Source organism: Brassica napus, unplaced genomic scaffold (assembly GCF_020379485.1).
Source record: "Brassica napus cultivar Da-Ae unplaced genomic scaffold, Da-Ae ScsIHWf_715;HRSCAF=1037, whole genome shotgun sequence".
Classification (NCBI taxonomy): domain Eukaryota; kingdom Viridiplantae; phylum Streptophyta; class Magnoliopsida; order Brassicales; family Brassicaceae; genus Brassica; species Brassica napus.
The window spans coordinates 21591-44790 of NW_026016769.1; the positions used below are offsets into that span (position 1 = coordinate 21591).

The 23200-nt window shown below is 35.1% G+C and overlaps 4 protein-coding genes, 1 non-coding gene and 1 pseudogene across 6 annotated transcripts; 2 read left to right on the forward strand and 4 right to left on the reverse strand.

The window, feature by feature from the left end:
- Positions 1-1433: 1433 nt before the first annotated feature.
- TRNAT-AGU lies at positions 1434-1507 on the reverse strand. Its single transcript has one exon. It is a non-coding gene; the product is annotated as a tRNA-Thr (tRNA).
- Positions 1508-1598: 91 nt separating this feature from the next.
- LOC106451928 (ras-related protein RABG3f) lies at positions 1599-3968 on the forward strand. Its single transcript, XM_013893918.3, has 7 exons — positions 1599-1789; positions 2337-2363; positions 2494-2593; positions 3041-3187; positions 3253-3333; positions 3413-3558; positions 3645-3968. The coding sequence occupies exons 1-7, from the start codon at positions 1737-1739 to the stop codon at positions 3709-3711; spliced, it is 621 nt and encodes a 206-aa protein (XP_013749372.1). The 5' UTR covers positions 1599-1736; the 3' UTR covers positions 3712-3968.
- A 245-nt stretch (positions 3969-4213) lies between these two features.
- Positions 4214-6189, reverse strand: LOC106453932 (putative F-box/LRR-repeat protein At3g18150). The gene is made up of 4 exons (XM_048775133.1): positions 5768-6189; positions 5078-5534; positions 4756-4929; positions 4214-4663 (listed from the first exon to the last, which is right to left on the reverse strand). Exons 1-4 carry the CDS (start codon positions 6187-6189, stop codon positions 4385-4387), a joined length of 1332 nt encoding a protein of 443 aa, XP_048631090.1. The 3' UTR covers positions 4214-4384.
- Positions 6190-6982: 793 nt separating this feature from the next.
- On the reverse strand, positions 6983-8557 carry LOC106453931 (annotated as a pseudogene).
- Positions 8558-12917: 4360 nt separating this feature from the next.
- LOC106451925 (putative pentatricopeptide repeat-containing protein At3g18840) lies at positions 12918-15973 on the forward strand. The gene is made up of 3 exons (XM_013893914.3): positions 12918-15055; positions 15168-15411; positions 15543-15973. Exon 1 carries the CDS (start codon positions 13021-13023, stop codon positions 15046-15048), a length of 2028 nt encoding a protein of 675 aa, XP_013749368.2. The 5' UTR covers positions 12918-13020; the 3' UTR covers positions 15049-15055; positions 15168-15411; positions 15543-15973.
- Positions 15974-16670: 697 nt separating this feature from the next.
- LOC106451924 (probable 1-acyl-sn-glycerol-3-phosphate acyltransferase 5) lies at positions 16671-18883 on the reverse strand. Of its 2 annotated transcripts, none has more exons than XM_013893910.3 (4): positions 18750-18883; positions 17523-18239; positions 17327-17457; positions 16671-17250 (listed from the first exon to the last, which is right to left on the reverse strand). In XM_013893910.3, the coding sequence occupies exons 2-4, from the start codon at positions 18071-18073 to the stop codon at positions 16808-16810; spliced, it is 1125 nt and encodes a 374-aa protein (XP_013749364.2). In that variant the 5' UTR covers positions 18074-18239; positions 18750-18883; the 3' UTR covers positions 16671-16807. The 2 variants fall into 2 exon arrangements, with proteins under 2 accessions (XP_013749364.2, XP_013749366.2); XM_013893912.3 differs by lacking the exon at positions 18750-18883 and adding an exon at positions 18644-18747.
- Between the last annotated feature and the right edge of the window lie 4317 nt (positions 18884-23200).

Genomic DNA, 23200 nt, shown 5'->3' on the forward strand with positions numbered 1-23200 from the left:
TCATCAGGAACCGGAGACAATATGTCATATGCTCTTTCAATGTCCATCTTCACGAGAGGTCTGGGAGACATCGCAATTCCCTTTACCGCCTGCAGGATGGTCTCCTAATTCAGTATTTCTGAATCTGCACTACCTTATCTCATGTAGTCAGAAACAGAGTATTGGGACTTCTGTTCGTTTATCTTTCCCATGGGTGCTGTGGCAAATTTGGAAAGCAAGAAATAAGTTTTGCTTTGAACAGATCATCCCGGTGGCTGGTGATATTGTTTTTAAAGCAAGGGAGGAGGCTAGCATTTGGTTGAATCTCCACGGCTATCTCCAGAAGTGCTCTAATGTGTTACCTATTGCGCCAAGTTCAGAAAGGAAATGGTCTTCACCACCTCTGTCGATTCTGAAATGCAATATAGGAGTTTCATGGTCTTCAGCATCGATGTATTGTGGAGCTGGTTGGATTATACGTAACTCAGTTGGCAAAGTTCTTTTGCATAGCAGAAGATCCTTCAGTGGAGTTAGGTCTCCTGTTCAAGCGGGATTGCTGGCGATAACTTGGGCTACTACATCGGTGAAGGAACACAAACTGAGGAATGTTCAGTTCGAATTTTCTTCTTCGGAGGCTGCCGATGCACTGAATAACCCGCTGGATTTTCCTTTAGTTTATGCTGAGTGTTATAAGGCATTGGGTAGTGTGTACTCTCTTCCTAAAAGCTCTATAGCTTTGGTTCATGGTACCTGCAATAAGGCTGCTTCTGCAATCGCAGATAGTGTCATAAGTGGCCAAAGGTTCCATTCTTATGTGTCTTCTGGTGGGCCTCGGTGGTTGGCGATGATGCTTGATGAAGAAGCAACCTCTTCTTAAGCTCTTACAACATTAGTGCACTCGGAGATTTCTTTTCATTGTGGAAGAAGGTTACTAAATCTCTCGTTTCTCACTCACGTTGAGTTGGTGTTCTATGGGACCTACTGGTTTCCAATTTGTTATGGTTTTTCTTTTGGTTGTTGTCTCAAACCTCGTATGGGGTAAAACTCGTTTTAAATTACTCAATGACAAAAAAAAAAAAACATTATGAATAGTCGTATTCATCTTTTTTTTATGGATACAATTGGGTTCAAGAAGCAATGTGGTGGAGTAAGAAGTTTGCTGATGTTCGGTTCCTATGGACAAGAAGAAATGGAAACAAAGTGGCTGATAAACTAGCAAAGCAACCAATTACTCAAAATGAACTTTCTGTTATCACTTTTTATGTACCACCTTTTGTAACCATGGATCTTCATCATGACTTTGTTGTTAGTCAGCAAAATTAGTAAAGATTTAGTGTTAAAAAAATGATTGGTTTTCCAAAGACGGCGGGACACGGATAAATGAACAATACGTGAAAAAAAAATCAATAACAACTGATGGGAGGAAGGACAAAAAGAAAATTAAGCTAAAGGAATGCTCTCGTTGAGAGTCGAACTCAAGACCTCCCGCTTACTAAACGGGTGCTCAAACCAACTGAGCTACAAGAGCTGTTTAGCAGCCTTTTCCCTATAAAGTATATAATTAAAACACGAGGAACATAATGATTCGCGTTTGCTATAAAAGACAAAACACTAGTCGCCTAAAAGAGAAATTTACAAGACAGATCAGGAACAGCTTAGACTCTCCAGGTCCCAGAGAGAAAAACACCGTCCTCTTCCACAGAACATACCAGAGACACAGATCGTAGAATCTCTCTCTCTCTTTTAGATCCGATACGATGCCGTCCCGTAGGCGTACCCTCCTCAAAGTCATCATCCTCGGCGATAGCGGGTTAGCTTTCTTCTGCCCCCCAGATTCTATTTTCTCTATGTTTGTATTTGCTCATCGTACGATGTTTTTCCGATGACTATACTGAGTGGCTTTATCTAAATTGTTTCCTGTGGGTTTAGATACTCGTATGATTTGTTGATTTATCTCTTAGTATCATGCTGAATTTTGATATTGAGGTTTACTTTCGTGTTGTTCATCAAAGACCACAACTTTACGAGGCTAATTTGAAAAAAATTGAGCTGACCTAGTCTCGAACTTGGACGTTTTCAACTTGATTTTTACTTACTTTACCACGTTCTTGAGTCTGTAGATTGTTTTCAGTTTATTTTATGTTTTCTTTGTTTATATTTTGACTCTTGATTTAACATGTAGTTTTGCAAACTTATGATTCCGTTGGTTTTGCATTTTATTTGAGAAAACTTAGATTTTTGCTTAACATTGAAGATCATACTGGTTTTGTTAAAAGTGAGACAGGAGTAGATGTTTTGATGTTATCTTCATTTGAGTGAAAACAAAATCTGAACTTGTATGATTTGTGATTTTGCAGGGTGGGGAAAACATCTTTGATGAATCAGTATCCTTCTTTTGTTTCCAATGGACTAACAAGTAATACTGTAGTAGTTTGTTTAATGATTTGGCTGGATCTTTCTCGAAGTCAGATGAGTTTTCGCTTTTGTTTTTTGGTTTAACACGATTAACTTCAGATATGTTAATAAAAAGTTCAGCAACCAGTACAAGGCCACCATTGGGGCGGACTTCTTGACTAAGGAAGTCCAGTTTGAAGATCGTCTTTTCACTTTACAGGTTCTTACTTGAGCTTTAATCACTGAATTACATTAATTTTGCTTTTGCTGCTGTAGTTTGTATATTCAATAGATATTTTTTTGACTATGCGAGGTGTTGGTTTAAAAAACGCCAAGTACCTAATCAGTTTCTGCCAGACACTTCCAGGCTTACCTTTCTCGTGAATCATGCTTCCTATAATAATATTGCCATGCTTTTGTGCTAGTGTCAGGCAATCAGTAATTAGTTCTGAATAAGACAAGCCACTAGGATATTTTCATGTGGTTCTGAATAGCTTTTCTTGATAATTATAAAACCACAAATAAAAATAGCTCTGAACTGTTCCAAGGATTGTGATCACAGTGGTCAACCTTTCACATCTCAACAACTGGAGAGCTACACTCTTTGCTTGAACAAAGCTCACTTGTTTATGTGTGTGTGTTTCTGTGAATGGATGGGTTATTACAGATCTGGGATACAGCTGGACAGGAAAGGTTTCAGAGCCTTGGGGTAGCTTTTTACCGGGGTGCTGATTGCTGTGTTCTTGTATATGATGTCAACTCCATGAAATCATTTGACAATCTCAACAACTGGAGAGAAGAGTTTCTGATCCAGGTACACATTCAAGCTCTTCCTCACCTCTCACAATAGACAAAGCATTAACGCGATGCCTCTTACAGGCGAGTCCATCGGATCCAGAGAATTTTCCGTTTGTTCTTATCGGAAATAAGGTGGATGTCGATGGTGGAAACAGCAGAGTGGTATGATGTGCTTTACTTGATTCTCCATTGTGACATGAATGTCTCTGAGATGTAACATGAATGTTGACTTTTATAACAGGTTTCAGAGAAGAAAGCTAAAGCCTGGTGTGCTTCGAAGGGAAACATTCCCTACTTTGAAACCTCTGCTAAGGAAGGCACCAATGTGGAGGAGGCGTTCCAATGCATTGCCAAGAACGCGCTCAAGAGCGGAGAAGAGGAAGAGCTGTAAGTTTCATTACAAATCTGACTCCATGCATACATACATACGAGTTTGGTCTCAACGTTTTGTCTTTTTTTTTCTCTCTCTCTAGATACTTGCCAGACACAATCGATGTTGGGACAAGCAACCAACAGAGGTCTACAGGGTGCGAATGCTAAGGAGAGTATCTCTCCCGGAAGAATATGCTTTTGAGTTTAAACAATGGTGGAACGTGTCTCTCCTCCCATCACATATCTCTTTCTTCACCAGTTATCCCTAAACTTTATTTACATTACATGCTGTAAATTTGTTCTTTTGTGGGCTTAACGAACCCTTCAAAATGATTTGACTTGTCTAGCAAGTATTTGTTGTTTCTTTAAAAAAAAACACATATTTCCTATAAAAGACAAGAGAGCTCAGTGTTTGTTTGGTCCAATCTCAACCTCCTGGTTTGAGTTTCTAAGCTTACCCTTGGAGTCTCCCACCTAAAGCCACTAAAAAAGCTCATACATATCCTCCTCAAGCATCCCTTGGAGTATTAGCCAAGCTTCCATGACCAAATTCGAAATAAGTGAGTTTTTTTAGTAAGTTTTGTATGCCTTTTCGTGCTGTAGGATATACCGCGCAGAAGATATGAGTTATTTTAGATCATAGTTTGATAGTGATCGACAGTGAAAGAGGTGATGAATAAGTCTCTCCTTCTCAGGTTCTAAGCCTCACTGGTTCCATATCATATGCTCTTCGAGTTTGATTCCATGCTTCGAGTACAAATCGCAAGTAATAAAGTAGACATACAAGTTGCATAAAAACAAATATTAAATGTTCAATGACACTCAAAGACTTTATAACCCCCTATAAAGAGATCAGCACAATGGTGACATTGTTATTGTGAGAAAGTGTTGCAGTCAGGTCTTCAGTTTTAAACTTAAGGTAACGTTCATCCAACAGTAGGACAATCTTATATAATTTCTCTGTACAGTTTATAAGCAAAAGTTCCACTAATGAAGCCACATGCTCTAATTTTGCATCCACACAGTGCTCTTCATTCCAAGAGGCTCCTCCATCTTTTGATCTCCAGCATTTGTTCACGTTAAAGCCTTGTAGTTTCAAGTATTTGTCAAGAAATACCACCTGTATAATAGAAAATACAAATTCGGTTTATGGGTATATTCGAACTCAATGATAGCTGAAAAAAAAGAGAGGTTCATGGTAAATATATATACCGGCATGCGGAAAGGAGCCCTTCCACCTACTGTTAGCTTCTCTAAATCAGGTGAGTTTTGTAACAGTCTTTCGATGCCAGGAATAACATAGTGAGAGATCTTTGTATCAAGAGTCAATGCTTTGACCTTGAGCACCGGGAAAGGAACACCACGAATCTCAGCAAGAGATAAAATCTAACAGAATGCAAAACAATTCAAACGTTCTTAGAGAACTTATATAAATTACGTCTAATGAGAAAATAATCCATATAGAAGACATTGATAGTGCAATAATTAGAGTTAGAGAATGCAATAATATGAGGCCAAAAACATATATATGTACCTGAATAAAGTTTCTCCCTAGCTTAACCTTCTCTGCGTTCTTTAAATTTTCTAGCATCTTTAACACCACGACTTGGAGAAAATTAGCGTTGAAGTCAGAGTTCAATGAGACACAGGAAATTTCCAGCCTAGCTTCGGTTAAAGAAGCGACATCGACCAAAGAACATGATAACTGAGGGTCATACAGTCTGAGACAATGGATGTGTGGTGCCACAATCTGTCTTGGCCCCCGAACCGTTGTCATGTTACGTATTACTTCCAATGTTCTCAGACGTGGAGATTGGCTGAGATCAAGAACATTTAGTTCACCGCAGTGATACAATTTTAAGTATTCGAGAACCGGACAACCGGATAGAATCTTAGCCATGGATTCATCAGAGAGTCTACAAAATTTCAAGGATAACTTGTGCAAGGATGTCCAAGACACAGTGCACTGTGGAACAATCGTTTGGTTACGGCTTAACGTAATGTTGAGTCGTTTGAAAGAAGAAGTGTTATATAGAAGAAATCAGGAAGCTTATAATGACTACGACTAGGGAAATTCAGGGAAAGATTCTCAAGGATCGGACAACCGGATAGAATCTTGGCCATGGATTCATCGGAGAGACTATAACAAGTCAATGATAAGTTCCGCAAGGATGTCCAAGACACAGTGCACTCGGGAGGAACAATTGTATGATAAAAGCTTAACTTAATGTTGAGTTGCTTGACAGACGAACTGTTGTAGAGGAAATCTGGAAGCTTATATCTATAATAATGATGAAGGAAATCCAGGGAAAGATTCTCAACGCTGTGTGACATGGCGAACTTGATCCACGTGTCCATGTATGGTATGTTCTTCATTACGTATTTTATTGTGAGGTGAAAACTCTTTGTCTTGGGAGCTGTGTAGCGAGTTAGGGCTTCGTTTACCGAAGCTGCAGTCGTCAGTGTACCGACATCTAAGGGGAGAGAAGGTACCTCGCACCAGACATGCCTCCATCGTCTAGACAAGAGGGAAGTTCTGATGGCTACTTTGGTGGTCGGAACAAAGCAGAGTATGTGTTGGAGGATCACATCTGGTAAATTGCTGATCAAGTCTTCAGCTCCTTCGATCTTCCTGTCGTCTGTCATCTTTGTTTGCAGTATTATCACTAGGGCACAGCTTTTATATTTAGGGCCCATCGATGTTTTTAATTACTTTTTTTTCTAATCTCTTCCCAACTTTTATTTGTCAGTAAGATAATGGGCTTTCAGTTTTGCACTCGTTCGTTATACAACACCAAAGTACTGTATGTATAATACACATCATACGCATTTAATTATTTTTTGACTGAGGCAAGCCGCTAGGATATGTTCATGTGGTTCTTAATGATTTTCTCTAAATTGTCCAAAGTGTTGCGTCTCATTTTACATTTGTAGGAGCTACCCTCTTTGCTTGTTCAAAGCTCACTTGTTTATGTGTGTTTTCTGTCAATGGGTGGGTTATTACAGATCTGGGATACAGATGGACAAGACAGGTTTCAGAGCCTTGGTGTAGCTTTTTACCGTGGTGGCCATTGCTGTGTTCTTTCCATGAAATCTTTTGACAGTCTCAACAACTGGAGAGAAGAGTTTCTGATCCAGGTACGTACACATTCAAGCCTTTTCTCACCCCTCTCTGTAAACAGAAATTTCACAATAGGCAGGCGCATTAGTGCAAGTGTAATAATCGGAAACAAGGTCGACGTGGATGGTGGAATCAGCAGAGTGGTATGATGTGCTTTACTCAATTTTTTTTATATGCTCTTAAAAAGTCCACTTATATGGGACTGAATTTTCTTTTATTGTGTTTCAAATTTCAATAGACTCGGATGTTAAATATTAAATAAATAAATAAAACATGTTCAATGACACTCAAAAGACTTTAACCCCTATGATTCACCATTCATATGATGTCAATCAACTTAGTGGTGGAGGAGAGCACAATGGTGACATTGCGATTGGGAGAGAGTGTTGGAACCACCACGTCTTCAGTTTTAAACTGAACGTAACGTTCATCCAACCGTACGTCCATCTTGTCTAATTTCTCAGTGTTTTTAAGAACAAGATCCACAAATGAAGTGACATGCTTTGGTTGTAAATTCCAACAAGACGTATTCCAGTTGAAACCATTTTTGATCTCCAGCATTGATACGTATTCAAGGATTGCGATTTGAAGTATTCAGCAAGATGCACCCCCTCCTGTACAAACATGCCAAAAGTTCAAAACGGAATATATTTGAACTCGATAATAGCTAGAAAAAAAAGAGATTGTACGTATGGTAAAAATATACCAGTATGCTGCTGCAACTCCTTCCACTTATTATTAGCTTCTCTAAATCATGAGAGTTTTGTAAAAGTCTTTCTATACCAGGAATGACACACTGACAGATCATAGTATCAAGAGTCAATACTTTGACCTTGAACATCGGAAAAGGAACACCACCAATCTCAGCAAGAGATAAAATCTAACAGAATGAAAACAATTCAAACGTTCTTAGAGAACTTATATAAATTCAACGTCTAATGAGAAAATAATCCATATAGAAGACATTGATAAGTGCAACCAACTGATGTTTTAGGCATTAGAGAATGCAATAAATATGTACCTGAATAAAGTTTCTCCCAAGCTTAAGCTTCTCTGCGTTCTTTAACTCTTTTAGCATCTTTACCGTGCCTTGGAGAAAAACACCATTAAATTCAGGGTTCAATGGGATAGAGGAAATTTCCAGATTAGCTTCGGTCAAAGAGGCGATATCAACCAAAGAACATGATAAGTGAGAGTCATGCAAAATCTGGTTTGGCCCGCAAACCTTCACGAATGTTCTCAGACGTAGAGATTTGCTGAGATCAAGAACCTCTAGTTCACTGCAGTGATACAATGTTAAGTTCTCAAGGACAGGACAACCGGATAGAATCTTGGCCATTGATTCATCGAGAGTCTACAAAATCTCAAGGATAACTTCTGCAAGGATGTCCAAGACACAGTGCACTCGGGAACAATCGTCTGGTAAGAGCCTAACGTCATGGTGAGTTGCTTGACAGAAGAACTGCTGTAGAAGAAATCAGGAAGCATATATGCATAATAATAATAATAACTACGAGAGAAATCGAGGGACAGATTCTCAACGTTGTGTGACATGGGGAACTTGATCAACCTTTCGATGTAGTAGGGTATGTTGTTTCTAGTGAGTGTTGTGAGCTTTAATATGAGCTGAAAACTATTTGTCTTGGGAGCTGTGTAGCGAGTTAGGGTTTCTATTACCGGATCGGACGTCAGTGAATCGACATCTAAGGAGATAGATTGTACCTCGCACCATACATGCCTCCATCGTCTAGACAAGAGGGAAGTACAGATGGCTACTTTGGTGGTCGGAACAAAGCAGAGTATGTGTTGGAGGATCACATCTGGTAAATTGCTGATCTTGTCTACAGCTCCTTTGACTTTTCTGTCTTCTCTCATCTTAGTTTGTGATACTATTCTTAGGGCACAGCTTCTCTATATATATATAGGACTTTAAAAAAACGTTACATAGTTTCCTCTTTCTCAGTTCTTACAAATACTTAGGCTCAAATACTATTGGGCTTCAGATAAGCTATTGTATTAGTGGCCAGGAGGCCAGTGTCATCCGCTGGTGTTATACTATTATGAACTAGGTAATAACCCGCGCCTTGCGCGGAATGTGATTATTAGTTTCGTTATTTTTAATAAAAAGACATTAAATCTGTTTTATCTGGATATTAGTTTGGTTTTAAGTTTTTTTTTTTTTGATGTTTAATGTTCTAAAATATAACCATTATTTTAAATTAATATTTATTTTAGTTTATTCGGTTAAAATGTTTGATTTTTTGGTTTTTTCCGGTAAAACTAAAAATTAATATTATTGGTTTATTTTCATGTTATGAATTTTAAACAGTCGTCATGTCGAACCAATAGTTTCATATTATAGTTTCTAAACAGATAAATAGTTTGAAAAAAAAAATTATTAAGACAAATCATTTCACTACAATTTGGTCGGTAGTGAAAGAAGCATTAAAACAAAATATTTCAACTTTCAAAAAAATTAGATACTTCAGTTGCGGTGAATACTTAGTTACAATATGCTCACATCAAGGTGCACATGTATGTGTATGTAAAAAGTATATAAAAATAATTGACAAATATATAAAGATATAGTTAATTAATATTAAATAACATTTTTGTTCAGAATAATACATGAAAGATAAAATTAAAATTAGTTTAAAATAAAAAAGGCCTTGACATTAGTCAACTTTTTCATATAAATAAAATAAAATTGTATCTTTAAGTAGGGGTGGACACAGATCGAATATCTGGGTATTTGGAAGCATTCATGTCGATTCGATCTTTAGCCACCTAGATATTCGGTGACTCGGATATGCGAAATGTTTTAGAATTTTAAAGAATATCCGATTTGATCCGTAAATAAAATAAAATTTTAAAAATAATTGAAAATTTTAATAATAACATTTTATTACAAAAATAAAACATTATTTAACTTTTAAAATTCTAGTACCTAATATAATAAATTTAATTCATAAAAAATATTGTAAAACTGATATAAAGTATAATATATATAATGTATATATATAATTCTTTACATATATGTATATATATGCATATAACAGATCGAGTTAGATATATGTTCCTAAAAAATATTGGTATTTGTGAATTGCTTTTTTTTTTTGATATTGTATTTTAGTATTTGATTTGTTTCGTAGAGTTTCGGATATCCAGATTTTTTGGTTCAAATCAAAACGGATAACGAATCAAATCAAAATTTATGAATATTTTGTGCTCGACTTTATCCGTAAACAATAAAAATAATATATATATAGTTTGGTTTTTGATTCTTTATCTATTTTTATTTGAACCGAAAAATCAAGAGTTTTATTGGAACCATTATATGAGTTTTATATTAAAAAACGCAAAATACGTAGTGTGAACACATTTATGAATATAGTGTGAACGCGTTAGCATATTTATTATCAAATCATTGTGAAGCTGCCACGTGTCTATTATAGTGTGAATGCATTTATTGCAATGCTTCTCTTTTAATATATAAGGGATAATCTGATGTGTATTTTTTGCTGATCAAGTCTACTGCGCCTTCGATTTTCCTGTCGTCGCCCATCTTAATTTGTTACATATATTCTTAGGGCGCAGATTTTATATATAGAGTTCTCATAAAAATCTAAAAAAAATCTCACACTTCTCAGTCCTAGAGAACCTCATATTATCTCACAGGTTATATATTTACATTGTAATGTAGTTTTATTAAACAGGAAAAAAAATATTTTTTAAAAAAACTAAGCTAGTCACATAGTGACATTTGGAAGTAAAATACCTTAGGATTTTTATTTTTCATATAAAAAGAGCTTCATCCTTAAAGTATCTTCATTGGTGTTTTTGAACCAAATAATATTAATATTTAATTAAATCAATATACTTTAAAATGTGAAACTATTTATTAACAGGCAGATGCCAAAAGAAATGGTAAATATATTCTTTTCTAAAAAAGACTAATTTTTCAAAGTTTCTTTCCTATTTTTTCCTTTATTACAATTGCTAAAATCCGTATAAATCTAGTAATAATGGACTTCAGTTTTTGCACTCGTTATACAACACCAAAGTATAATCTTACCCATCATACGCATTTCGCTTAGGGATGTCGTAAAAAAAAACCTACCATACCCGAACCCGAAAAAAGCCCGCCTATAAAAATTCTAGTATCCTACTATGAAAAACCTGAATAAAACATAACCATTAGGACAACTCAAAATCAACTCTCTAATTTTAGGGACGCGGGTATCCAAATACTTTATTACAGTTTGTTATTTTTTTCGAAACAACAGATTGTTAATTTTATCTTAAATTATATACATGAGAAAACCAATTTTATTTATTTATGATGGAAAACATGATTTTATGTTTTTGGTAGGAAGAAAAATCTGCGCTAGCTTTTTTATGAGAAAAAGCGTCTACTCCGTCCCATTCACAACTGGAGTATGGGAAATCACAGAACTACCTTTTGTAAATTGTAAATATGGGAAAGTTCTTGTCCAAATCAATATCGTTACATATAAGGAGACATGTGGCATGTGCTGTACGTTGAAAGCTCCTACTTAAACTAAGCTATGGGTGGATTTGTGGACCAGTTATAGTTTAGTTGTGGTTTTTGTCTAGTATATATGTTCACAAAGTAAACTTATATATATATACACATAAAGTTTTTTTTTTGTTAGATTCGACATGAATCATGTGTATGCATGCTTATCATTGTGAACAAACGATTGTATTCATTGATTGCGGATCATTTATAGTTTGACCGTCGTCTATGTATATTAATGTTTGTAGCCGATTCAAGCAGCAGGCGACAAGTTTCATGACTACTGTCTATGTATACTAGTACTTACCAATTAAAATTTGAATTGAACAGATAATAAATGGGATACATATATATACGTGTGTGTAGGGTGTGTGTGTAGGCTGTGGCAATCAAATGAAGCTACATATACATAAACCAATATCCAGGTCCGGTCGCAAGCAAAGATTTTAGGCACCAAATTATATGATAGATATAGGGGCGCCGAATATTGTCAAAAATGTTTCTAGTACCGTGGCAAAAGGTGTTTACATATATACCTATGAACCTGAGTTCGAACCTGGCTCACGCATTTATGGGGCAATTCCTTCAAACGGTTGACCATATATAAAAACCAATAAAATGGCAAAAGTTGTAAGATAATGATAATCTGAAACTAAAGGCATTTTGGTTGAACGGTCATCTCTATAAAATAAGATCGTAAAGTGTGTATATACTAGCGATAATTTGCTAGATATACACAAATGAAAATAAAATTAGTTAACTACCCAAAACCATGAAAAACTGATGTCTACTGTAGAAAAATATGTTTTTTTTTTTTTTTTTTTTGGGCAAAGTAGAAAAATATGTTTTTTTTTTCCATTTTACCCATGTCCTATATTTTCATCTTGTTTCTCTTTTTTTCCCTAACTCACATCTCTATCATCTATCTTTTTCTTTTCCAATTTTCTCAACATTTGTTAAGATTAAAGATTCATTTCAAATCAATCAATTTTCTTTTTAAATCTTTAAATCATCACTTATTTTGTTTCTGTCACCAATCATACGATCACCTCTTCCTCTTCTTAAACTTCAAACCTTCCAAAGGATTTTACAGACTCAGCACTCTGCAACTATTTTAGAAGAGAGAGAAAACTCAATATATAAGGAGAAAAAAACACAGTAGATTATTAGTATGTTAACAATAGGCATTTAAGGCTAAGCTGAAACATAATACAATTTTTTGATCTATATATCTATACTATTATTTGCGAAGTAAATTTTAGCCACAGAGCTCTCACGTTGAAAGTTAGAGCGGTTAATATCTATAATGCCCTTAATGTATTTTTAACATGAGATAAAAATATGTTTATAAATTGAGGATGCCCTGTCTAACTGTCTTCGAAAAGTTTTTATTTTATTATTTTCAAAAAGTGAATTGTAACTTTTATGGATGTAAATATAGGTTACAAAAGTGGTATGAACATTTGAATATGCTTAAAGTAAGCATGATATACGAATTAAATTACATAACCGAGTTTGAACGAAATAAATATATAATATATCTCCTTAAGGATAATTTTTTTGAAAATTTTGAGTATCAAGAAAAACTTTGATATAAAAAAGAGTACAAATATAAAAGATTAGTTAATCAGTTTACGTTGACAAAAAAAAAAAAAAATCAGTTTACTAACGGGCTTGGACCTTAAAGCCCAGCTATAGAGCCGAGTTGTTTGCTCTCTCCGACGGCCTCTCTCTATGCTCTGCATCAGCGCGTGACGTCACGCTCCGCCTAGGGTGATTTCATGCTGAAATCTTTGAATCTTGTCTGAAGCTTAGCATGAATTCCGTAAAACACGGGTTTTTGCATCACACTCGTTCCATTAAAGCTGGTTTAGCCTTGACAACAGTCTCCTCGAACCATCTCGTTAATATCTACTCAAGAAATGGCTTATTACAGGAAGCTCGTAAGGTGTTCGACGAAATGCCTGACAGAAACGTTTACTCATGGAACGCTATGATCTCATCCTACGTAAAGTCCAACGATTTGAAAGAAGCGAATAAACTGTTCAGAACGGTTAATTCTAAACGAGATTTGGTAACCTATAACACTCTGCTTTCAGGGTTTGCCAAAACTGATGGGTGTGAGAGTGAAGCCATTGAGATGTTTGGTGAGATGCGAAGGAAAGAAGAGGATGGGAATTGGGTTGATGATTTCACTCTCACCATAATGCTCAAACTCTCTGCGAAGCTAACCAACGCGTTTTATGGTGAGCAGTTGCATGGCGTTATGGTGAAAACAGGGAATGATGCAAGCAAGTTTGCCGTGAGCTCTCTCGTTCACATGTACTCGAAGTGTGGGAAGTTCAAGGAAGTTTGTAATGTCTTTGATGGATCGTGTGTTGAGGTTATTGATGGTGTGGCTAAGAACGCGATGGTTGCTGCTTATTGTAGAGAAGGTGACATTGACAGATCTTTGAGTATATTCTGGAGGAATCCAGAACTGAATAATACAGTTTCTTGGAATACATTGATTTGGGGATATGCGGAGAATGGATTTGAGGAAGAAGCTTTGAAGATGGCTGTTAGTATGGAGGAAAGTGGGTTGAAATGGGATGAACACACAACCGCGGCTGTACTAAATGTTGTGAGTAGTTTGAAGAGCTTGAAGATTGGAAAGGAAGTGCATGGTCGGGTGGTGAAGATCGGATCATATTCTAATAAGTTTATAAGCAATGGGATTGTTGATGTTTACTGTAAGTGTGGAGATATGAAGTATGCGGAGTCTGTCCATTTGTTATATGGTTTTGGCGACTTGTATTCAACTTCTTCGATGATTGTGGGTTACTCGTCTCAGGGAAAGATGGTGGAAGCAAGGAGGCTGTTTGATTCTTTGTTTGACAAGAATTTAGTGTTGTGGAATGCAATGTTCTTGGGGTATCTCAAAGTATGTCAACCTGATTACGTCCTTGAACTTGCACGTGAGTTTATAGCCAAGGAGGACAAAGTTACTGATTCTTCGGTCATGGTTAGCATCCTTGGTGCATGCTCTTTACAAGCTTCAATCGAACCGGGGAAGGAGATTCACTGTCACAGCTTAAGATCAGGGACCTTAATGGATAAGAAACTTGTGACCGCTTTTGTTGACATGTATTCAAAATGCGGGAACGTTGAGTATGCTGCAAAGGTCTTTGGTAGTAGCTTCGAGAGAGATACAGTTATGTACAACGCTATGTTATCTGGTTATGCTCATCATGGCCATGACGCAAAAGCTTTCAAGCTCTTTGAAGACATGACTGAGGCTGGACTCAAGCCGGATGAGATCACTTTTATAGCCCTCCTATCAGCTTGTCGTCACAGTGGCTTAGTTCTAGAGGGTGAGAAGTACTTCAAGTCGATGACAGAGGTTTGCAATATATCCCCCGAGGTTGGTCACTATACCTGCATGATAGATTTGTACGGAAAGACCAATAGATTAGACGAAGCCATAGAACTAATGAAAGGTATTGATGAATCTGAAGAAGATGCTGTTATTCTTGGAGCGTTTTTAAATGCTTGTAACTTGAACAAGAGTACAGAGCTTGTGAAGGAAGTGGAAGAGAAACTGTTAGACATTGATGGATGTAACGGGTCTCGGTATATTCACCTTGCTAACTCTTATGCCTCGTCTGGTAGATGGGATGAGATGAGACAGATACGGAATCGTATGAGAGGGAAGGAGCTGGGAAAGTTTTATGGGTGCAGCTGGGCATATATTGATAATCAACTTCATATGTTTAGGTCCTCTGATAGTTCGCATTTCAGAACTGAAGCTATATATTCTATGCTACATTTTGTGACTAAGGATTCGACTGAAATGATTGCGTAAGAAAGAGGTATCAATTTTTTGTACATTATTATAGAATACTCAGAGGACTTGAGGTCCATGTTCTCTGTTTGTTTTTGTGTAGTTTCACTGATTTTTAGTACTTGGATTCTTTTTCGCAGATAGCTTTCTCAGTGTTCTTCTCATCATCAGTGATTGTTGGTCATCACTGTTTTGAGTGTCCACATTCTGTTTTACTTGCCTCTGTTGGATGATCGCTCTTTTGAAGCTGTTGCATCAGCCAGAAGATTCAGAAGCAAGAAACCTAAGCTTTCTTATCCAAAGTGGTTGTATAAAACTTCCTCCATTGATGGAATCATGGAAGGGCATGTTAAGTCTTAACTTAGCTCACCCATACAAGGTCATGTGAGTGCTAATGGAACCTCTGTTTTGTTTTCATTACTCATTGTGCCGTTTAACATGTTCTAGAGCTGAATGTATGTTTCCTTTTTGCAATCACTCTTACTAATACTTTTTTTTGTTTTATTATTTTGAAGAAATCAAGCAACACAATACAATGGAGTTAAGACAACAACTGAAACAACATCACACACCAACACAGAACAACAACGGCAACAGAAACAGTACAAGAACAATGGATTCATAAAAGAAAATCAAAACACAAAGCGAAACCTTCGAAAAGGAAACCTGTCTTAGCAAGTTGCACCAGATAATCCACACTTCTCCGGGAGTTTAGAAGCGAGGTCGAGGTCGATCGAACTGAGAAAAGGATTGGTTTTGGTTTTCTGCTTGCAGAGACACTGGAAGTCAGCCTTAGACAGGGCAGTGCAGCAAGGGCCCTTGGGATCAATCGCGGAGGTCACTGGGTTCTTACTCTGCACATAGGGCTTGCAAGAGTACAGATCAGAAACGCTCATACCACAGAACTCTCCCGTTGCTGCCGTGAGTGTCAAGGCAAGAACCAAGGTAATAACGACAAGCTTAGTGTTTGGCTCCATTGCTTTGAGTATTTTGAGAGATTGTTTTGCAACTACTTGATGGTTTGCTATTTCTTAGCTTAGGATAGGCTAGGCTACCTGCTTCAAATGGTTTATATAGAGAGGATAGGCACGTTACTGGTGAGATTAGATCTATAAAATTATCATAATAACATGAAAACATGGGTCCCTAGCATCATATAAGACAATAATCTTGTGACTAATCTCATGTGCATATCTATTTAAGCGCATATGTAGGGGAATATCGAATGTATGAGATGGTCTATACTATACATGTAGATGTAGTGTAATCGATATTCTTTTGTTGTCTTATGATACTTTAAATATAATATAAAGTAAGAACACCCGTGAGACAGTGGCATTACTTTCGTTCCAATGTGCTAACTTGTCACGGGCCTTCTTTGGTGTCCTCAAACTTTATTGGGGACTCAAATTTAATTGCTTTCATATGCAACTTCTTGTACTTTTGATATATCTTGGACGTATTATCCTATCCCAATTTGACAATTTTTTATTGAGAATAAACGATATTTTATTCTGCTTCTGGTGAAACTGTAGTGCTTCTGTGAGTTAAGTAGCAGTCAAAGGTGTCTTATGGTTGTATTTTTGTGGTCTGTACCTGCCAAGCTGTGAGCTAACATGTGTAGATGAATCAATGAAGACATATAAGATGGAGTAAAAGTTCATTTATTGCAGCTTGAGTTCACATTTCACATGTAGAAATTGGATAGAGTCTTAACCTCAAAATATATACTAAAAGAAAAACATTATTCCATCATGCGAAATGGCATAACATTAAAAGTTCATTTTTTACTAATTTGAAAGCTTTTCTTTGCAGTCTCAACAAGTGGCGCAGGACGAAGATTGAAATGAGTAGCATAGGTCAAGTAGGCACAGACCAAAGAGACATAGATCTTGAACCAGATCATCGACGAGAAGAAGGTGAGATGCGTACAGATGATCGTGAACACAATCACCGCCAAGCAGTTTATGAGTTGCTTTATTGTGCTGAACTCTTTTTCTGTTCCTTCGTTAGGGAAATGGCCACGAGAGTAGAACTCACTGAGCAGCTGGTCTTTGAGCTGGAATGTGTTCATTAACCAAGCATTGATTTCCTTTTCCTGATTCGGGATTTGGTTTTGGCTGATACGACGGATGTGGATGTGAACTTCTGATGGTTCAGTACCGTAGACATTGTCTAAGAAAGATGGACAACGGGTTTTGTAACCGATGGTCACATCATAAACTGCAACAAGTGCAAATAGTTGCAAAAGAGTTTGGTTAAATCACTGATGCAAACCAGCAAAAGTAAATAAACAAACCTGCATCAAGTGAGGAATCCAATTCTTCCAAGCAGGAGACAAAACCTTTTGTCTTGGGAAGCAACACATTGTTCAGTTCTGGAAGGCCATTCTCAGCTGCAAACTTCTTGCTCCTTTCGCATTTAGCCTCTCTGCATGGTAAAAATGCTTTTAACCAAAAGGTTTCTAAAGAAGTCCAAAGAAGAGGGGAACTTACGTGTAATCTGTGCCCTCGGGGAAAAGACCAAGCCATAAACCATCTCGAGGATCCTTAAAACTGGAAACCATCTGCCTCAAGTTTGCTTCATCTACTTTCCATTTCCGCTCAACGGGGATAAACTCAAAGAGGTGAAACGCCCAACCGAACAGAGGCAACTTCATCAGACTGCTCTTAAGGACATACTTCATATTCCCAATCTGACCTTTACGCAGTGCAAGATCCCAGAAGTACATCCAGTCAACCTCTGTTCGGTGATTGGCAATGAGCAACACTCGTGACTCACAAGGAACCTTATCCCCTGAGAAGATAACTTTGGTTCTGTTGATCTTCTCAAAGAGGAAAGGCCACAAGGCGAGCCACGAGCCAAAGAAGAAATAAACACATTTACGGCTGTAGTGTAAGCTGAAAAGCCTCATCACTACAGCTGATAGGAACCCCCAGAAAATCAACATCATAAAAGCTGTTGAAACCAACACCATCAGACATATGATACCTCTTAACATTCTTATCAGAGACATGTTATTAGAGTTTTTAAGTTTCTTTTCCATTTTGTTGACACCTTAAAGATAATCTATATATACCCCTCCTGTTGTGTGTGTTCTTGATTCAATAAATAGTGAATTTCACCAGTCTGGTGTTACCATAGATTAGTCACCATTAGAGATCATATGGTGATAACATCAGAACAGAGTTCTCGGCACATAACATACTCACCTGCAGTTATATGATCAAAGACTTTAGGAAAATATTTTAGGATGATAAAGAATTTAAGCACTTGACATAACACAATATATTAATCAAAATTCAAAAGAGAAGCAAACTATGGAAAAAATGTCTTGAATTTTTTTTTAAAAGACTTGAAGCTGAGAAATCCTTAATTTTTAATTACTTAACACACTAATGGTTGAGAGATTAATTAATAGATTAAAAAAAACTAAGAATCTGACTTATAGCTGGATTTAAAAAAAAAAAAAAAAAAGAAGCTTTATTTTTAGAAGCATCTCGTATATTATATACACTGTAAAAAAAGAAACGAAAAACTTCCGAACATGATAGCTCAAAACTCAGGAAGGAATTTTAAAAAAATACAATCAGACAAGAGAACATTACAAACTTACAAAAAAAATTCAGAATACAATGCAAGTTGTAAAATCCACCTATCAAGATTTTTATATATTTTCAGAAAGTTTGCTGGAAAGGAGATAGAAGAAGAAGACAGCTTACCACCTATCGTGAAGCTTCGGGGGTTTTATAAACAGTGGAGAAAGGTGTATTAATGGCCGAGAGGAAAGATCACCAAGGAGTCAAGGGACTACGACCGGTTTTGAAAAAGGGCTCGGAGATGGTTGTTAATTACGGCTTATGCCACCACTCTTGTACAAAGAACCCAACAACGGAAGGTGCGGAAATTTAAACTACTGTCCGCTCCTCTTTCGCTAATATTAGATTCTACCACGTCACCGTCCTTGTTTGTTCGTCCTTTTTTAATACTAGCTTTTTAATGTTGTGTGTTTCTTCGTTTTTTTTTGCTTGTTGGTTTTTCGTTTGGTGTTTGTTACCTTCTACTTTTAAATTTGATTACCATTAAATAATGTTAACTCGTAGATTGTGAGTCTTCCATTCTCGTTTGGCTTAAAAAGCTTCGTACTACTAATTTAATGGCTTAATTTTGGCATTCAAGGTGATATAATAAGTTATGACGCCTAAATAATTCGGTGGTCTTTTTCATTGGTTTTCTTATGTGGCACAAAATGAAAAGTTTTGAAATAATAAAATTTCTTTAAGAAAATACATTATCATATATATATTATATTTGCAAATTATTGGATCATATTGAGATTGGAAATATTATTCACTGCCTCACTGATATGTGGTGCTCACTGGCGGACCCAACAATTAAATTAACCTGTGTCATAATATTTTGTTTAAAAAAAAATCACAATAAGAAAAGCAATATGGAGCATCAAACTTGGGGTTTGCTTGGGTTTAGGGGTGTCAATCCGTTAACATTTACCATCTGGACTGATGATTATACTTGAGACTTTATGCAAAAAACATTATTTTTATGTTTTAACCTGTGTCAACTGACACACCCAATTCTTTACTAGGTCCGCTACTGGTGCTTATCGGTGATGCTTTGTGGGATCTGTCCAGTCAAACTCCTCTTATCATAACATATCGGTCTTATTTTTTCATGGCCGTGAAATAATGAGATATGTTCTATTGATTTGAGTTTTCATCTTCTATTATATGGGCTATACCGTGTCAATCCATACTTAGCCGATAGGCTGTATCGTGTCAATACATACTCAAGTACTAATCTATTATAAAAATTCTTCCCATTATTAGCATATATGAAAATGTGCAAATATATCTATTAATATTTTTGCTAAAAGATTCTTAGTAGATGATTGTCCAGAAAAAGTATTATATCAGCACAAATACGGAAATTTCATTTATAGTCAAAATTAAAAAATGTATTAAACTGAAACCTTTTGACATTAATTCATATAAATAGAACTTATCATGGGAACAGCAAATATTAACAGATGTTCCTCTCGATAGAAACAAAAGCTAGAAGAAATATATAATGACTATCACAAAAACCTCTGTGACTTTTTTTCTTATAACAATATTGGCAATTTTAATGTCCAACAATAGTGTTGTGGCCGCATCAGGTATGTGCTTATTACAAAACATTTCTTCTTATTTTTGTTATCTTCCAATTATCTTTAGCCACAAACATTCAAAATATTGAACCAGTAGTAACCAAATGAATTTTAAGCATCAGGTATGTGCTTATTACAAAATATTTCTTCTTATTTTTGTTATCTTCCAATTATCTCTAGCCACAAACATTCAAAATATTGAACCAGTAGTAGCCAAATGAATATTAATGTATAATTGATTATATTTTTGAGTTATTAATAATTTAGACCCTTAACTCAAACTAACTCAATGAACCCTATGCTACTAATCAAAGTGTATAGGCTATATGTATGTGTAGTAGAATTGAAATTATTATTCGAAACACATGATCCGATCTGAAACCCGATTTGAATATCTAAATAGCATAATTAGGATTCATCAAAACTGGAATCAAATTCATGAAGTATATTATAAAGATTATGAATATATTTTATTAATATTTTTAAAATATATTAAATTTTCAAAAATAAATTACTTTATAACATTATGTTTTGTAATTTTATATTTAATGTTTATACAATATTATTAGTTTTTTAAATTCAATTATTATTTTAGTGTTTGGATATACTTTATTTATTTCCATGGATCCATTTCGTCAATACCTAATGTTTGGATATATATGAATTCTGAAAATCTTGAAGCTATGAATCTGAATTCAAATAGTTAAAACATGTCTGATGAATCTGAAAACCTTGAAATCTCCAGGTATCCATGAATATTGTCCATTCCTAATAGTAATTATCATACATATTCTTAAGCTGTTTTTTAAATTATTATTCGACATTGTATATGCATGATTATAATTCGACTGTGTGTTGTATACCTATAGGGCCACCAAATTGCAAAGCTCAGTGTGTGCCAGGAAAGTACGGACTTCATGAATGTATCTATGACTGTATAGTGGCTGGGTACGACTATGGAACGTGTAATCCGAACCCTACTGGAAAATGTTGTTGTGCCTACGAGGGCCATGACCGATAAAAACTGATCTTATGTATTCTTATAATTGGTGATTTGACGATGGATTATGTTGTTCTTAGTATTATGTTTAAAAGGTGACTTTTTCTATTGTTCTTTCTCAATTTTATTTGGTAATAAATTTAGCGAAACAAACTAATTTTATTGTTATATGGTTTTTATTGCCTTTAGTAAACGAAATTTAAAAACAAAAAACAAAAAAAAAATCGTTTAATTAGAGTGTTTAGGTCAAACAGCTCAAAACAGAGATGTTTATGTATCATATTATATGTGCAAATTACTGGATCATATATTGAGCCTGAATATTATTCGTATCCTCATTGGTATGTGGTGCTTTCACTACAAAAAAAAGTGCATGTTGTATCACTTAAATTGCATCACAAAAATAAGTGTTGTTATTTTAAATTACTTATTTACAAATGATATAAATATACATTATCTAAAATCAATTGTAACAATTGATGTTATTATGAACTAATTTAACATCAGTTAAAACAAAATGATATAATTTCTATTAATTTGTATCATTTCAAAAAATTGATATTATTTTTAAATTTTATATCACTTAGATAATTGATGCATCTACTTTTTTTTTGGTTAACATCATTTGTTAAAGTGTTACAAACTTAACATCGATAATAAATTGATACAAACAAAATTATGCACCTATATATATTTTTAGTATTAACTTTAATTTGCATTATCTAAAATACTTTTCTAATATAAAGCTTTTCTAGAAAACCAGCTTGCGTGATTGTTAGTAGTTACGATTTATGTGGTTTTAGTAATTATTTTTATTGTAGCTTCAACTTAATTGATCCATGATCTTCTGTAACTGCCTCATGATCTCAACAAAAGCATATAATTCTATTAATATTCTCACTCATCGATTTGTCTCCCTAGCTCTCAGTTTTGTAAACTTTTTAACAGTTCCACATTTTCTGGCCTGTTTCAAAAATCAGATAATGGAGTGAGAATTCAAAGTAGTAATATAAGGAAGAAAGGAAACAGATTGTGCTGCGATGAATTACTTCACAAGTCGTCAAACAAGTTTTTCTTATACATGATTTGAAAAGAAAATGGGTCTTCTAATCGGACAAATCAGAAAGAAATTTTCTGAAAAGGTGTTATTTTTCTTGTTGTTCTTCTTCTAGTTATCTTTGTATGGAAATTATTGTTTATTTCCTTCTGTTTATGGTTTAATATTTTTTTGTTGGAATTCATTCTTTTCATTGGCAGATGAAGAATCCCTTGCAAATTTAAGGAGTCAAGTCTTTGAAAAGCTAGACGACGGAAAATTCTTCATTGAGTCTCAGTAATTTCAGTTGTGGAATGATTCACGTTCATGCTACAATGGAGATTGAAGATGAAAACAAAGAAGAAGAAGAAGCTTTTTACTATTTTACAATCTTTTTCCATGTGAATTCATTTTTTTCTACGTATTTCTTTTCATTATCTTCTTGTTCTTCAATTGTCGTCAATAAAAAATATTTTAATGAATTCATCTACGGCATGAATTTAATTTCAAATTTACAAATGATAAAAGAAAATATTATTCGATAATTGTAAATTACACAATTATTAAAATCAGTTTTAGAAATTAAAATAAAATTTCAATTATTAGTAAATAATAAAAATAATTAGAATCAGTTCTTTTAATTGATACTGAACTAACATCATTTAAAAACCGATGTAAATTTTGATATCATTTTCTTACAATTGATACATATTAACATGATTTATAATAATTGATGTAAATATTTAGTTTTTTTACATCAGTTTTTAATGAAATGATACAAATTATTTGCATCACCACTTTCAGAGTCATTTAATTAAGTGATATAAAGTTATTTTGCATCATTTATAACTAATGTATATATTTAAAATAAATGATGTTAAACCACTATTTTTTTGTAGTGTTTGTGGGATATGTCCACTCAAACTCCTCTTATCGAGTCCTTCAAAACATCAACACCTCCTGCTTCGGT